An 18,628-nucleotide genomic window follows, 5' to 3' on the forward strand; every position below is an offset into this window, starting at 1 on the left:
TAGTTTTTATTATTTGTTTCTCTACCTAGGAAAAAGGTTTTAAGTAGAAACAATTTTTTTTCTATTTTAAATGTTTTCAACTAGCCCAAACTATTTAAAAAACATCTTTATTACTAGGAAAATAACGTGTTAGTATAACTAATTCAGACAGCACAAAAGAGCCTGCAATGGAAAAGGGCCTCCTACTGTTTCCTTATTATCTACCTCTATCTGTCTATCATCTTATATATATAAGTATACATATTTAATATAAATATATCCTTTTTATGCTCAAGAGAAATAAACTAAAATCTTTCATACTTTCACTTAACAGCATATATCTGTGCAAATATATTCATTCTAAAATAAATTGCTAGATATCCAACTGATTCCAAAAGGCTGTGCCTTTGTGATTTTCATTGATTTTACAAAACTGCTCCCTAAAATGGCTGCATCTCCATGCTCTGAGCAGCAGTTTACAGAGTGTATTATTCCCCCATACTCTAACACCATTAGTATTGGTTATAATCAAAGTTTTTTCATCAGTCTGCTAGAGGAGAGAGAAGCATTTCAAATTCATCTTAACTTGATTTTTCTGATAAGTGAGGTTAAGGGTTTTTTCTATTTGCTTTAAACAGTATATGTGTGAGAACTGTGTTGGTATCATTGGCTTCGTCTTCAGTTAGAAAAAGTGGGACCATTACATATAAATAAAATAAACTTTCTGTCATGTGTTTCAAACATTTCTCAAATAGCCATGCCAGTTTAGCATTTTGATTGCGACTTTTTTATTTTGGTAATCATCATCATTATTTTTGCTTATATAGAGTTTTAGTTTTATGGTGTAAAATATTTTAATCATTTACTTATGGCTTCAAGTATTTTCCATCTTTCTTAGAAATGTTTTCCCATCAAATATTATAAAATAAATTTCTCATGATTTATTCCAGTACTTTTTAAAAAAATTTAATCTTAGACTCAGTTGAGATTTATGCTGTTGCAAAAGATGGGTTAGGGATTTAGTCTTTATTTTATTTTGTCCTAAATGCCTCACTAGTTCCCTCTCTAACATTTAATTAATAAACAATTTCTTCACACTGATTTGTAATATACACTCATTATATATGTTCATGTCATTTTATGAGTAATGGAAAATTGATGTTACCAAATGCCTGATTTGATCCTAAAATTTCGTTGTTTTTTTTTTTTTTTGAGGTACGTGGGCCTCTCACTGTTGTGGCCTCTCCTGTTGTAGAGCACAGGCTCTGGACGCGCAAGCTCAGCGGCCATGACTCACGGGCCCAGCCGTTCCGCGGCATGTGGGATCTTCCCAGACCGGGGCACGAACCCGTGTTCCCTGCATCAGCAGGCGGACTCTCAACCACTGCGCCACCAGGGAAGCCCAAACTTCGATAATTAAAAAAAAAAATGTTTTAAAGTACTAAACCAGTCTTGAATTCCTGTAATAAAACTACGTTTGTGTGTAATTTATTTTGCTTGTAATATACTATTGAAATTCGTTTGGTAATATTTTTATAACATTATTTTTATTGCAATAAAATATATGCAACATAAAATTTACCATTTTAACTATTTTTAAATGTGGAATTGGGTGGCATTAAGTACATTCACAATGTGCAACCATCACCACATCCATTTCCAGAACTTTTTCATCATCCCAAAGAGAAACTCGATATCTATTAAACAGTAACTCTCCATTCATCTCTCTCCACAGCCCCAGGTAACCTCGATTACACTTTCTGTACCTATGAATGTGCCTGTTCTAAGTACCTTTCATAGTGGAATCATACAATATTTGTCCTTTTGTGTCTGGTTTATTCTCCTTATTAACATGATGTTTTCAATATTCATCCTTGTTGTAACATGCATCCAAATTTCATTGTTCTTTACAGCTGAATAATATTCCACTGTGTGTATACACCACATTTAGTTTATCTGTGCATCAGCTGAGGACATCTGAGTTCTTTCTGTATTTTGGCAATTGTGAATAATGGTGCTTTGAATACTGACACACAACATTTGGTAATATTTTTAAAGTTTTTGCAATGATATTCATAATAGAATTGTAGTGTTTATTTTTGTGATATATTTGCAAAATCCGTGTATTTTAAGAAAATTACTTATAAAATGGTAGAAATCTAAATGTATTACACAAATTTCTTTTAACAACTACTTAAATTTGAAAAAGTAAATAAAAGTCACTCACAATTTTTCTACATGATTCTAAATTTCTTTCAAAAAGGTGGTTGTAATCAGGTCTTAACTTAGTATTATAAGTAACAATAATCCCTTCTCTAGACCTTTCTCGAGGTGGGGAGGAGATGCATTAATTCCTATTTCCTGTATCTTTTCCACAGGAAGTTTTTATCCTGCTATTCTCAAGGTATACTATAGTGCTTGAATTTACATCAAATTAATTTGGTTCCATATGTCAATATGTCCTTTGAGGTCAGTAATAATATGGGAATCCATTGAACTGATAATGTTGTGTCTCTCGATTTTAATAGTGATCTTTCTCCTCTCCTCTCTTGAAGATATATCTATATAAAAATCCATTTCTACTGCAACAGCAAAATAAATGGCAGAAGGGCCATCTATGCTCTAATGCGTGTAGAGAAACTTTTTGAAGGCTCACTGAATTAAACAAACAAATGAACACACAGGCAAATAAAGAATGGTGAGATTAAAGAAGGGATCTGAGGTAGGGATCTTTTGGCTCTCAAAGGACCCTTGAATGAGGATACATGTTTGGACATATTTCAAAAGGCACTAGTTTTTTAATGATCCATTTGAAGTAGTTCCCACTTTTCTCAGTTGAAGGTGAGTGTGAAATAAACTGGTGGGACAGAAACAGCAGGTTAAAACAGATTGAAGACACCCTAGGGGGTGTAGACCTAGAAAAGAAGGCAAGATCATTTTGGGAAGTGTGAGCACACATTTCGTGAGGGTGTGCTGAACTCCTAAAAAAGGATGGGAAGAGAAACACATACAATTCAGGATTAGGAATATATGGGTCATTGGAGACAAAAAAAGTTTAAGTGTCAAATGGATAAATAGTATTTAAATACATGGGATGGGCATTAATAAAAAAAAAGTCATTGGAAAAGATAAGTACCAGACAGAATACCTCTGCAAATTTTTAAATTTTTCTGGAAAACGTGGTAATTTCAAGTGCCACTCTATCAAAGAAAATGCATTGCACAAGCACTCTGGAATTATTTTCTTTCTCGTAAAAAAAGTGACACTTCTAGGAGTGTCATTATTTTCTCAATTGACATTTAAAGTCACAGGTGAGAGATTAGGAAACAGATATAAATGAAACTGAAATCACAAAGCCTGTCAAATCCCCTTTTCCATTTCCTTTAGAAAACTAAAAAGCAAGCGACGCTATGAAGTGGTCTCTGGTAAAGATAAAACAAGCTTAAGATATAAGCTACAGAATGGATTTTAGAAAACCACATTGCTTAGAAAAATAGACAGATGTTTCCAAGATTGTAAGTGGTAATGCTGGCTTTGAAGTGTCATAGTTTCCACAGTTAGTAACCTTGGGTCTCTATTAACCATTCTTTTTTTTTTTTAACAAGTTTATTGGAGTATAATTGCTTTACAATATTGTGTTAGTTTCTGCTGTATAACAAAGTGAATCAGCTATACATATACATATAACCCAATATCTCCACCCTCTTGTAGCTCCCTCCCACCCTCCTTATCCGACCCCTCTAGGTAGTCATAAAGCACAAAGCTGATCTCCCTGTGCTATGTGGTTGCTGCCCACTTGCTATCTATTTTACACTTGGTAGTGTATATATGTCAATGCCACTCTCTCACTTCGTCCCAGCTTACACTTCCCCTCCACATGTCCTCAAGTCCATTCTCTAAGTATGTGTCTTTATTCCAGTCCTGCCCCTAGGTTCTTCAGAACCATTTTTTTTTGGTTCCACATATAAGTGTTAGCATATGGTATTTGTATTTCTCTTTCTCACTTATTTCACTCTGTATGACAGACTCTAGGTCCATTCACCTGACTATAAATAACTCAATTCCGTTTACTTTTATGGTTGAGTTATATTCCACTGTATGTATGTGCCACTTCCTCTTTATCCATTGATCTGTCAATGGACACTCAGTTTGCTTCCATGTCCTGGCTATTGTAAATACTGCTGCAATGAACATTGTGGTACATGACTGTTTTTGAATTATGGTTTTCTCAGGGTATATGCCCAGTAGTGGGATTGCTGGGTCATATGGCAGTTCTAGTTTTATTTTTTTAAGGAACCTCCATACTGTTCTCCATAGTGGCTGTATCAATTTATATTCGACCAAGAGTGCAGGAGGGTCCCCTTTTCTCCCCACCCTATCCAGCATCTATTGTTCATAGGTTTTTTGATGATGCCCATTCTGACTGGTGTGAGGTGATATCTCATTGTGCTTTTGATTTGCATTTCTCTAATTATTAGTGATGTTGAGCATTTTTTCATGTGTTTATTGGCAATCTGTATATCTTCTTTGGAGAAATGTCTATTTAGGTCTTCTGCCCATTTTTGGATTGGGTTGTTTGTTTTTATGATATTGAGCTGCATGGACTGCTTGTATATTTTGGAGATTAATCCTTTGTCAGTTGCTTTGTTTGCAAATATTTTCTCCCATTCTGAGGGTTTTCTTTTCATCTTGTTTATAGTTCCCTTCTGTGCAAAAGATATTAAGTTTCATTAGGTCTCATTTGTTTACTTTTGTTTTTATTTCCATTACTCTAGGAGGTGGGTCAGAAAGGATCTTGCTATGCTTTATGTAATAGAGTGTTCTGTCTATGTTTGCCTCTAACAGTTTTATGGTGTCTGACCTTACATTTAGGTCTTTAATCCATTTTGAGCTTATTTTTGTGTATGGTGTTAGGACGTGTTCTAATTTCATTCTTTTACATGTAGTTGTCCAGCACCACTTAGTGAAGAGGGTGTCGTTTCTCCATTGTATATTCTTGCTTCTTTTATCAAAGATAAGGTGACCATATGTATGTGGGTTTATCTCTGGGCTTCTGTCCTTCTCAACTGATCTATATTTCTGTTTTTGTGCCAGTACCATACTGTCTTGATTACTGTAGCTTTGTAGTATACTCTGAAGTCAGGGAGCCTGATTCCTCCAGCTCCGTTTTTCTTTCTCAATATTGCTTTGGCTATTCGGGGTCTTTTGTGTTTCCCTACAAATTGTGAATTTTTTTCTTCTAGTAATGTGAGAAATGTCATTGTTAGTTTGGTAGGGACTGCACTGAATCTGTAGATTGCTTTGGGTAATACAGTCATTTTCACAATGCTGATTCTTCCAATCCAAGAACATGGTATATCTCTCAACCTGTTTGTATCATCTTTAATTTCTTTCATCAGTGTCATAGTTTTCCACATACAGGTCTGTTGCCTCCTTAGGTAGGATTATTCCTAGGTATTTTATTCTGTTTGCTGCATTGGTAAATGTTTCCTTAATTTCTGTTTCTGACTTTTTGTTGTTAATGTATAGGAATGCAAGAGATTTCTGTGCATTAATTTTGTATCCTGCAAATTTACCAAATTCATTGATTACCTCTAGTAGTTTTCTGGTGGCTACTTTAGGATTTTCCAAGTATAGTATCCTGTCATCTGAAAACAGTGACAGTTCCACTGCTTCTTTTCCAATTTGGATTATTTTATTTCTTTTCCTTCTCTGAATGCCATAGCTAGGACTTCCAAATCTACGTGAATAAAAGTGGTGAGAGTGGACATCCTTGTCTTGTGCCTGGTTTTAGAGGAAATGCTTTCAGTTTTTCACCACTGAGAATGATGTTGGCAGTGGGTTTGTCATATATGGGTTTTTATTACATTGAGGTTGTTTCCCTCTATGCCTACTTTCTGGAGGGTTTTTATCATAAATGATGTTGAATTTTGTCAAAAGCTTTTTCTGCATCTATTGAGATGATCATATGGTTTTTATTCTTCAATTTGTTAATATGGTGTATCACAGTGATTTATTTGCATATATTGAAGAATTCTTGCATTCCTGGGATAAACCCCACTTGATCATGGTATATGATCTATTTAATGTGCTGTTGGACTCTGTTTGCTAGTATTTTGTTGAGTATTTTTACATTTCTCTTCATCAGTGATATTAGTCTATAATTTTCTTTTTCTGTGACATCTTTGTCTGGTTTTGGTATCAGGGTGATGACGACCTCAAACTTGGAAGAGTTTGAGAAGGATAGGTGTTAGCTCTTCACTAAATGTTTGATAGAATTCACCTGTGAAGCCATCTGGCTCTGGGCTTTTGTTTGTTGGAAGATTTGTAATCACAGTTTCAATTTCAGTGCTTTTGATTGATCTGTTCATAGTTTCTATTTCTTCCTGGTTCAATCCTTGAAGGTTGTACATTTCTAAGGATTTGTCCATATATTCCAGGTTGTCCATTTTATTGGCATATAGTTGCTTGTAGTCATCTTTCATGATCCTTTGTATTTCTGCAGTGTCATTTTTAACTTCTCCTTTTTCATTTCTCTTTCTGTTGATTTGAATCTTCTTTTTTTTTTGAGATGAGTTTTCCATGGTTTATCAATTTTGTTTTCTTATCAAAGAACCAGCTTTTAGTTTTACTGATCTTTGCTATTGTTTCCTTCATTTCTTTTTCATTGATTTCTTTTTTTTTTTTTTTTTTTTTTTTTTTGCTGTACGCGGGCCTCTCACTGCTGTGGCCTCTCCCGTTGCGGAGCACAGGCTCCGGACACACAGGCTCCGCGGCCATGGCTTGCGGGCCCAGCCGCTCCGCGGCATGTGGGATCTTCCGGGATCGGGGCACGAACCCGTGTCCCCTGCATCGGCAGGCGGACTCTCAACCACTGCACCACCAGGGAAGCCCTTTTTCATTGATTTCTGATCTGATTTTTATGATTTCTTTCCTTCTGTTAATTTTGTTTTTTTTTTTTCTTTTTGTTCTTCTTTCTCTAATTGCTTAGGCATAAGGTTAGGTTGTTTATTTGAGATTTTTCTTGTTTCTTGAGGTAGGATTGTATTGCTATAAACTTCCCTATTAGAACGGCTTTTGCTGCATCCCACAGGTTTTGGGTAGTCATGTTTTAATTGTCATTTGTTTCCATGTATTTTTTGATTTCCTCTTTGATTTCTTCAATATCTTGGTTATTTAGTATCGTATTGTTTAGCCTACATGTGTTTCCATTTTTCACAGTTTTTTCTCTGTAACTGATATCTAGTCTCATAGTGTTGTGGTCAGAAAATATGCTTTATACAATTTCAATTTTCTTAAACTTACCAAGGCTTGATTTGTGACCCAAGATGTGATCTATCCTGGAGAATGTTCCACGTGCATTTGAGAAGAAAGTGTACTATGTTGTTTTTGGGTTGAATGTCCTGTAAATATCAATCAAGTCCATTTGTTCTAATGTGTCATTTAAAGCTTGTGTTTCTGTATTTGTTTTCATTTTCAATGATCTGTCCATTGGTGTAAATGGGTTGTTACAGTCCTCTACTATTATCGTATTACTGTTGATTTCCCCTTTTATGGCTGTTAACATTTGCCTTATGTATTGAGGTGCTCCTATGTTGGGTGCATAAATATTTACAATTGTTATATCTTCTTCTTGGATTGATCACTTGATCATTATGTAGTGTCCTTCTTTGTCCCTTGTAACAGTCTTTATTTCAAAGTCTCTTTTGTCTGATACGATAATTGCTGCTCTGGCTTTGTTTTGGTTTCCATTTTCATGGAGTATCCTTTTCCATCTCCTCACTTTCAGTTTGTATGTGTCCCTAGGTCTGAAGTTGATCTCTTGTAGACAGTGCATATACATGTCTTGTTTTTGTATCTATTCAGTCAATCTGTGAGTTTTGGTTGGAGCATTTAATCCATTTACATTTAAGGTAGTTATTTATATGTATGTTCCTTTTATTTTCTTAATTTTGGAGGGTTTGTTTTTGTAGATCTTTTCTTTAGCGTGTGTTTCCTGCCTAGAGAAGTTCCTTTATCATTTGTTGTAAAGCTAATGTGGTGGTGTGGAATTCTCTTAGCTTTTGCTTGTCAAGTCTGAATGAGATCCTTGCTGGGTAGAGGAATCTTGGTTATAGGTTTTTCCCTTTCATCACTTTAAATATCGCCTGCCACTCCCCTCTGGCCTGAAGAGTTTCTGCTGAAAGATCAGCTGTTATCCTTATGGGGATTCCCTTGTATATTATTTGTTGCTTTTCCCTTGCTGCTTTCAGTATTTTTTCATTTTGTTTAATTTTTGTTAGTTTGATTAATATGTGTCTTGGCATGTTTCTCCTTGGGTTTATTCTGCATGGGACTCTGCACTTCCTGGACTTGACTGATTATTTCCTTTCCCGTGTTGGGGAAGTTTTCAACTATAATGTCTTGAAATATTTTCTCAGACCCTTTCTTTTTTAACTATTCTTCTGGGACGCCTATAATTCAAAGGTTGGTGTGTTAATATTGTCCCAGAGGTCTCTGAGACTGTCCTCAATTCTTTTCATTATTTTTTCTTTATTCTGCTCTGCAGCAGTTTTTTCCACCATTCTAACTTCCAGCTCACTTATCTGTTTTTTTTACCTAAGTTATTCTGTTATTGATTCCTTCTACAATATTTTTAATTTCAGTTACTGTGTTGTTCATTACTGTTTGTTCGCTCTTTAGTTCTTCTCACTTCTTGTTAAACGTTTCTTGTATTTTTTCTATTCTATTTCTGAGATTTTGGTTCGTATTTACTCTCTTTAGTAGTTTCAGGTAGTTTACTTATTTCCTCTTCATTTATTTGGTGTTGTGGGTTTTTATCTTGCTCCTTTACCTGCAAGATATTTCCCTGTCTTCTCATGTTGTCTAATTTACAGTATTTGAGGTAACTATCCCTCAGCTGCAGGGTCGTAGTTCCTCTTGCTTCTGTTCTCTGCCCCCAGTGGTGAGGTTTGTCCAGTGGCTTGCTTAGGCTTCCTGATGGGAGGGACTAGTGCCTGCATTCTAGTGGATGGAGCTGAGTCTTTTCCCTGTGATGAGCAGGGCTGTGCTAGGTGGTATGTTTTGGGGTGTCTGTGAGCTTAGTATGACTTTAGGTCATCTGTATGCTGATGCATGGTTTTGTCTTCCTGTCTTGTTTGTTGTTTGGTGTGAGGCGTTCAGCCCTGGGAGCTGCAGGCAGTTGGGTGGAACTGGGTCTTGGACTCAGATAGAGGCCTCCGTGAAAGCACTCGGTGATTAAGCTTCCCTAGGGCAGGGAATTCTCTTGTGGTCCAGCGTCCTGGACTCAGTGCTTCCACCCTGGAGCCTCAGACCCAACTTCCAGTCAGGGAACCAAGACCCTACAAGTCACTCAACCTGGCAATAAAGGTAATTAAAAAAATTTTTTTAAAGACTAATAAAACCCCACACAAATGGTAAAAAGTAAAATCAAACAAACAGAAACACAAATGAGGAAACACACACACACACAAAAGAAACAGAGCCAAATAAAACAAAAAACAAGAGAACAACCAGACAAACAAAAGAACCCAGGAATGAAATCAAACCATTAAAAAGAAAAGTGACAAAAACACAAAACCAAAAAACCCAACCAAAGCAGAGTGCCAATTGAAGAATGAAGCAAAGAAACAAAACAAAGAGACAAAAACGATTAAAAAAAAAAAGAAAAGAAAAAGGGGAAAGAAGACAGAACAACAGAAAAGCAACATAGAAATATAAAAAAATAAAATAAAAATATATTAAAGTAAAAGAAAGGAAGAAAAAAAGACAAGCAAGGCCCCAGACAAATGGTAAAAACAGAATCAAACAATCAACAACAGAAACAAGGAAACACACACACATGCAAAAGAAACAAAAACAGGGCCTCCCTGGTGGCGCAGTGGTTGAGAGTCCGCCTGCCGATGCAGGGGATACGGGTTCGTGCCCCGGTCTGGGAGGATCCCATATGCCGCGGAGCGGCTGGGCCCGTGAGCCATGGCCACGGAGCCTGCGCATCCGGAGCCTGTGCTCCGCAACGGGGGAGGCCACAACAGTGAGAGGCCCGCATACCACAAAAAAAAAAAAAAAAAAAGAAACAAAAACAGAAACAAACAAAAAGAGAAACAAAAGAAAACAGAAACAAAAAAGCAAGAGAACAACCAGAGAAACTGAAGAACCTAAAAACGAAATCAAAGAATTAGAATCAAAACTAACAAAAACACAAAAGCTAAAAACAAAACCAAAGAAGTATGCCAACTGAAGAGTAAAGTAAAAAAACAGAAAAAAAACGATAAAAATAATTTTAAAAAAAGGGAAAAAACACAGAACAACAGAAAGTAGAAATGGATTTTTTTTTTGGGGGGGTACATGGGCCTCTCACTGCTGTGGCCTCTCCCACTGCAGAGCACAGGCTCTGGACATGCAAGCTCCACGGCATGGCTCATGGGCCCAGCTGCTCCACAGCATGTGGGATCCTCCTGGACCGGGACACAAACCCATGTCCCCTGCATTGGCAGGTGGACTCTCAACCACTGTGCCACCAGGGAAGCCCAGAAAAATTTTTAAAAATACAAAATATATGAAAGAAAAAGAAGAAGAAAAAATAAGGGAAAAGAACACAGAAAAACAAAAGAAAAGTGAAAACAAATATATTAAAAAAATTTAAAAATGTTATAAAACATGAAGTTCCCCCCAAAATAAACAAAAAAGCCAGAACCAACAAGAGAATGAAGCAAAACATAATAAAAGTAATAGTAATAATTATGTTTCCCTGGGGTCTCAGGTGTTAAGTGTCCTTGCACACGCCATGAGCCACAGCCCACCTCTGCCTCCCCAGGAGGCCCTCCTCTGCCTCTGGGTTGGTCTCTGGACCTTCTGTGGGCCCTATGGGGACCACTCGGACTCTGATGTGGCCCAATTCCTGTGTGTGCTTGTCCCCAAACTCCACAGCTGCCAGAGATAGACTGTTTTCATTTGTGGGAACACTCATTGTCTACTTAGATATTGGATAGACGTAGGGTCTAGCTGATCATGGGGATTTAATCTGCAGCTTGTACAGCTCATGGAAAGACTTTCAATTCTCTTTCTTAGTCGCCCCATCCCTGGGGTTCAGCTTTGGTTTGATCCCCACCTCTGCCTGTGGTCCACCCACAGGAGTCTGCTCTTGAGGATGCCTTGGAGCTCATGGGTCTACCCCAGTGAGGAGGACCGGGTGCAGAGGTGGCATGACTGCCTGGATGGCAGGAGTCCTCGTGGCGCCAAATGTGCAGGGAAGCCAGTGACCATGGTCACAAGAGATATGGCCCTAGTGAAGGTCTTTTCTGGCACCTGGTGTAAGGTGCAAGAGGGCTGGCCCTGGCCAGGTTATTTTTGGTGCCTGGCAGCAGGCATGGGAGGGCCGGCACTGAGAAGGCTTCTTTTATTGTCTATCGGCAGGTGTCAACATGAGGGGAGAGAGAGGCTACAATAGTGGCTCCTCCCTCTGCGTGTGACTGAGCAGTAGTGCCTGCTTCCATGGCAGTCCGGTCTTCCTCTCTAGGCATTCCCTGCTGTGGATTTCCTCCCTCCTGTCCCCTCAGTCGGTCTTCCCACAGCCAACACCAGTTCTCGCCCCAGGCCTGTTCTCCAATCCCCTTGCTCCAGCTCCCATCTCCCTTGCACACCTGTGAACACACATCCCAGTCCGGGGCACATAGGGCCACAGTAAGGGCTGCCTGTGTAGTTCTGACTCTGTTGCACCTGCCACAGATCAGCCACTTCACCCTCTTCCAACAGCCTCAAATGCTTCTGTTCCATCCCAATTGATTTCCCTGTCAGAGAGGGGTTTCCCCGAACCCAGGAATCTCTCCTCTGCTTCAGCTCCCCAACTGTGGGTGCAGGTCCTGTCCCACTTCCTCTCCTCCCCCTTCTACCTTCTTTTTTTTGTCATACCCAGTTATGCAAGGATTTTTATAGTCCTTTCTGTTGTTCAATGTCTTCTGCTAGCATTCAGCCAGTGTTCTGTGAGAACTGTTGCATCTATAATTGTATTCCTGATGCATCTGTGGAGAGAGATGAACTCCACGTTCTCCTACTCCTCTGCCATCTTAACTCATCATCCTATTAACCATTCTTAAATGCTCTGATAATTACTTAAAAAGTTAGAAAAAATAATAGGTTTTGTTTTTCATCTTTCAAAGTACAGAGAAGGAAACAATATTTGTGGGAGGACATGCCAGGCTATGGAGAGTGCTTCCAACCAGGCACATAAAGCAACCCTTCTCTTGGGACTGAGTAGGTGAAGACAAAATATAGAGCAAGTGTGGTGCTTTGAACGTATTTTGGAACTTTAATTTTCTGCATTAATTTACATAAGGAATTGATTTCAAATTCAGCACAGGGGGACATGGCTGCATTTGATCTTCAAAGGGGCCAAATTTTGGGGGTCGATTTATGCTCCTGGCAATTTATTGCTTTAAAAAGTTGGCAGTGACTTGGGTCGAGAAATAAAAAGTGGGCCTTGGGGCAAATTTAATTGAAGAAAATGTGTGATGTATTTCAGAGGATTCTAAAAGCAACATCAAAAAGGTATTTTTAAAAGACACTGAGAGGTTGAATTGCCCAGATGGACAAATAGGTACAATAGCAACAGGCAGGTCTCCAGCAGGTGGAGGCAGTTCTGCCCCATCTTCTGATCCTCCTCACTGTGCCTATGCTTGTGATGGGCATCCTTCTGCATGGATGCCTGCTTGTGATAGTCATCCTTCTAGCAGAACAAAACAGAATACAGCAGCCAACATTATGTGTATCTTAGTTTCTTATGTCCTGTAAGGCACTTATTTGTTGAGGACCAAGAAATTTTGGCATTTTTCTTTCTGCTTCTTGCAAGGATGAAAACTGTCTTCATTAATATCAAATTTATGCCCCAAGCTACAGTTCTCTTCTTTTTCTGTATATATAATCTCCTAGCACATCAACACTAAACCATAATGCCCTAATACACTTCCAAAAGCAACTAAACTCAATACACATACTTCCAACACTACAAACAACTCAATATAAGAAGCCATGACCAAATTCACATGTGCAAAGTTTACATACAAAAACAGTGAGTTACAACCACCACTTGCCTGATAGAGACTGTAAACTGATTCTGATTATAATATGCATAAGAGTTGGAAGTATCTAAATTTGAAAAAAAGTAAATGTGTATTGGACTATAAAGTGCCGTGTGTGTGGATTCAGGGAGAAAGAGCTAATGTTAAAGGTGGTGAGTTTTCCACACTAATCTCAGGATTATAGAGGAACATACTGACCACGTTGCTTCCTTAGAGATTTGAACATCAAGACATAATCGCTCTGATTCTAATACACTTGCAAATGTAAACAACAGATATACAAAGTCTATTTATTTACTAATCTTGTTACAAACAAACAAAAAAAGAAAACAAGAAAAACTGTCCATTAAAATAATTTAATATGTTTTTTTCCTCCAAATTAAGTGATTAATCACAAAACACTAGATAAATCATTCTTAATGTGTGTGAAAAGTATTCTTATATTTTCTATAATTTAAATCTTAAACTTCTCTCAGTTCATTGAATTACTCAATTAAGTCAGCAAATTAACTTGAATTAGAGACAAATTGAAACAAAATCTGTCCAAAAAACGTCAAGTAGTAAAATCGGGATGAGGTCATTTCCTCAAGAATTCCCATAATTCTTTATTACTCTTTGTTGGAGAGGATGATGTCATCACCACATGGACTGTCAGTCCACACAGCAGGCATCAAGGGCAGGGACAGCTGTGGGAGAAGACGTGGGAGGCAGGCCTTTTTCCCCAATGGACCCCTGAAGGGTGCATCACTTTTTATTTTAAAAAAGTAAACCTTGAACTCATACTGTTGTGTCCTGCTCAACAGTTCACAGGATCATATCACACTATATGTGTTATGGCTCACAAATGCACAGCAAATACAGCTCAAGTTTAGAGATTATAATCTTAACACCACAGATATTCAGTCAGCAGGAGAGAAATACCACTTTTGAAAGTAAATATTGCTTTCAAAACGTTGATTTTAATTTTATTGTTATAGTATAAAAACAAGCAAAAACAAATGTAGGTCAACTTGATAGATGATTGTGTTTCTCAGTATTCTTTTTCTGTAAATGTGCTCTAAGAGTTCTCTATGTGTGATAATTAGATGTATGAAATGCACATCACCATAATAAATAAAGAAGTTTGGCATTATATTCATTATATTCATAAAATGGTACATTTTATAAGGCATAAATTGTTATTTGATAATACTCCATAAAACTATTAATCATTAGGAGCTATCTGTTTTAACTTTCTTCCACACTTTATATGAAAAAGTCAAGCAAAATGTGAGCATTTTTAGTCAAGTTAAAAATGTAATGGTTCACAAAAAATGAAGAATTTAAAATAACAGCAGCCTAGTGAAGCATTCCACCTAGAGCAAAGATTATTTCTTTGAGCAGTTCACAATTAGTTGTGATTTTTTTATGAGCAAGTCATAATTAGTTGCCACATCTGTAAAATAGAAGTTTTATATACTGTGATTTCCAAGATTAGTCTCAGCTTAAGCATTCTGTGATTCTAAAAATTCAAGGGGGTACAATAATTTGCTAGTGAGACATGGTTTATTTCAATATGAATAATAGGTGGTTTCATTGTTTAAAAACCTTCCTATAAATTATGAAATTAAATACCACACAAAAATTAGACACCATAAAATATTCTTGTTTCAATAGTCATCATTATGAATCAAGTGTAAACTACTACTGTAATATTCAGCATAACATCACTCACACCATCACTTGGAGAGCTATCAGGACTTGAACCACTAACACAACTTGCTCAGAGATATAGAGCTACATTTTATTGAGAAGAAGATACTGAGTCTATCATGAGCTTTCTCATATCCAAAGAATAGACAAGCATTATTCTGAGAAAAAGTATCAAGTTATATAATATTTAAATATATGATTTAAAGAAGGAAACTGTACTCTGTCTAGACTCTAAAGGTTTAATTAACCAAGGTCCTTAAAAAAGACACAATACCCCATCATATTTCTACCATATTTCATTACTAAGTAAAACTTTTCATGTACATTTCTATGACAGCCCAATTTAATATTTTAAAACATAATTATAAAGTAAATTTCATAAAATTTAAATTATAAATATATATCCATTGAATGTACCTATCTTGCAATAGTGTAAGTCTAGCTCAAAATAAACACAGAAACCAAAAATGTGTATGCCCCAAAAACCTCATCTGAAAGTTAAATTTTATGGTTTGATGTGCTGTAACAGCTTATTCTGTTTGAAATAATTATAAACACAACCTTCTACTTAATTGTATTTACTAAACTTTATCATATTAGAAGACAATTGGTAAACTACAGCATTTATTTCTGTAATCTTTATTATTAGGATAATTATATGGTCTTTGCTTCAGATACACTCTTCAGAAAGTTAATTACCAGCTTAAATCTTTGAGTTTCTTTTTTTTTTTTTTTTTGCTTAGGTAATTTACTTGAAAAAAAATTAAAAAGAAACTGTTTTCAACCATTGAAAGTTATGAATATAAGTAATGAAACCATGCTATTGAAATGTTATATTTTATAATCATGATTCTGCTGATAAAAATATCACATGATGACAAAGTGTCTAGTGAAAAAGTATTTTTAAGAAAATACTATCATAATCATTATATAAATGGACTCTGAATATAGAAGACTAGAGATTACAATCCAAGGGTCTAATAAAGACCCTTTACCTTCCTAAATATAATAATTCTCTGCTGTTTGGCTAATGCTGTATATTGAGAGTAGCATTAATTCTACTTCCTTTTGTAATAAGAATATGCATTTTAACATGAACCAAAACATTATTGAGTGTGCATATTTGAAAAATCAAATTGTTGAATTATTTATATATTAAATAAATGATTAAAATATCTAGTTATGCTTCCCATATTCACAGAATAAAAATACAGCAATCAGTTGAAAATTATTGTAATTTCAAAGAGTTTTCCTTCTTCTATGTCAGTATCATATATTTGTATATATTAATAAAATGAAGCTTTATATATTTATTTCATGAAAGACAATTAATAAAACATCAAGCCTTATTTTTATCAATTCTTTCTTAATTTATGAGAACAAAGCATATATTACAGTACCTTTGGATACTGTTTGACAGGAATCAATACCCTTTCTGAGAGCTTTATGTTTTTGTTGCTGATGACATCAAGGTATTTCTTTTCTTCATCTTCCTTTTTTCCATCAGAACCTTGAAATTTTTCAATTTCTGAAAAAAATTCACAAGAGAAACATTAAATAAATTGAGAGGTCATCATAAATACACTGACTTTTTTTCATCACTCCACTTCTTAAATACGATTTTGAAGAACCTTGATAAAAGGACTGAAAGCTATGCTACTGTACTGTCTGTACAATGATCTATATCAACTAAAACCAAAAAGCAATGACTGAAGATACAACTGTCTTCTGTGAAACAAAGGGTGCATTTAATTAGCTTTTAACATCTTCAAACAAAATTTGAGAAAGAATATTCCCTTTAATTATTTAAAATATCTAAGCAAACATAAGTTTCCTAGGAGCAATGAATAGAACAAATATATTTTAATGTTAAATGTTTTGTTTTTATTCAGAATTGTTCCTAAGGAAAAATAATTGAAAATAGAAATCATCCATTATCTAAAACAGGGTAGTAGAGATAAAGAATATGCTATTTTATATTCTAACAAACTTAAATCCAGTTAAAAAGGGGAGTCACAGAAAAGTCACATAAAGGATTAAATCTGTAAATGCTATCATTCATATTCATCAACATGAAATTACCTATATAGATGTTTAAGAGGAAATACTAATTTAGCCTTATGAGAATCTTCCCAAAATGAATATTTTTTATTTATTTATTAATTTTTGTCTGCATTGGGTCTTTGTTGCTGTGCGCGGGCTTTCTCTAGTTGTGGCAAATGGGGGTTACTCTTCATTGTGGTGCACGGGCTTCTCTTGTTGCAGGGCATGGGCTCTAGGTGCACAGGCTTCAGTAGTTGTGGCATACAGGTTCAGTAGTTGTGGATTGTGGGCTCTAGAGTGCAGCCTCAGTAGTTCTGGTGCATGGGCTTAGTTGCTCTGTGGCATGTGGGGTCTTCCCACATGAGGGCTTGAACCCCTGTCCCCTGCATTGGCAGGCAGATTCTTAACCACTGTGCCACCAGGGAAGCCCTGAATATTTTTTAAGCAAATGTACACTATTTATCCTTCCTTCCTTTTTAAAATTAATTTATTTGCCACAGAAATGCAAAGGTTCATAAGAGACTGCTACAAGCAACGATAGGCTAATAAAATGGACAACCTGGAAGAAATGGACAAATTCTTAGAAAGGCACAATCTCCCAAGACTGAATCAGGAAGAAATAGAAAAAATGAAAAGAAATTGAATTTGTGATTAAAAACTCTCAACAAACAAAAGTCCAGGACCAGATTGCTTCACAGGTGAAGTCTATCAAATATTGAGAGAAGAGCTAACACCCATCCTTCTGAAAGTATTCCAAAAAAACTGCAGAGGAAGGAACACTCCCAAGCTCCATCACCTTGGTACCAAAACCAGACAAAGATACCACAAAAAAAGAAAATTATAGGCCAATACTACTGATGAACATGAAAATTCCTCAACAAAATATTAGCAATCTGAATCCAACAAAACATTAAAAGGATCATACACTATGATCAAGTGTGATTTATCCTGGGGATGTGAGAATTTTTCAGTATCCACAAATCAATCAGTGTGATACACCACATCAACAAGCTGAAGAATGAAAACGATATGATCATTTCAACAGATGCAGACAAGACTTTTAAAAAAAAATCAACACCCATTTATGATAAAAGCTCTCCAGAAAGTTATAGAGGGAACATACCTCAAAATAATAAAGGCCATATATGACAAGCCTATAGCTAACATCATACTCAGTGGTGAAAAGCTGAAAGCAGTTCTTCTAGGATCAGGAACAAGACAAGGATGTCCACTCTTGCCACTTTTATTCAACATAGTCTTGGAAATCCTAGCCATGGAAATAATAGAAGAAAAAGAAATAAAAAGAATCCAAATTGGAAAAGACGAAGTGAAACTGTCACTGTTTGCAGATGACATGATACTATACATAGAAAATCCTAAAGATGCTGCCAGAAAACTACTAGAACTCATCAATTAATTCGGTAAAGTTGCAGGATACAAAATTAATACACAGAGGGGCTTCCCTGGTGGCGCAGTGGTTGAGAGTCCGCCTGCCGATGCAGGGGAAACGGGTTCGTGCCCCGGTCCGGGAAGATCCCATGTGCCGCGGAGCGGCTGGGCCCGTGAGCCATGGCCGCTGGGCCTGCGCATCCGGAGCCTGTGCTCCGCAACGGGAGAGGCCACAACAGTGAGAGGCCCGCGTACCGGAAAAAAAAAAAAAAATTAATACACAGAAATATTTTGCACTTCTATACACTAGCAATGAAAGATCAAAAAGAGAAATTCAAGAAACAATTCCATTTACCATCTAATCAAAAACAAAATGTACCTAGGAATAAACCTAACTAATGAGACAAAAGACTTGTACTCCAAAAACTATAAGATGCTGATGAAAGAAA

The 18,628-nt window shown here is 36.4% G+C and overlaps 1 protein-coding gene across 1 annotated transcript in view; it reads right to left on the reverse strand.

The window, feature by feature from the left end:
• The window catches only part of KHDRBS2 (KH RNA binding domain containing, signal transduction associated 2), a gene marked incomplete at its 3' end in the record, with an annotated part of 651,690 nt that overhangs the window by 532,326 nt on the left and 100,736 nt on the right, over positions 1 to 18,628 (reverse strand). The window contains exon 2 of the mRNA XM_082639746.1: positions 16,148 to 16,275. Coding sequence (XP_082495872.1) covers positions 16,148 to 16,275 — 128 coding nt within the window. The remainder of the gene's footprint in view (positions 1 to 16,147; positions 16,276 to 18,628) is intronic.

Source organism: Mesoplodon mirus, assembly GCF_964341445.2.
Source record: "Mesoplodon mirus genome assembly, chromosome: 12".
NCBI classification, from domain to species: Eukaryota; Metazoa; Chordata; class Mammalia; order Artiodactyla; family Ziphiidae; genus Mesoplodon; species Mesoplodon mirus.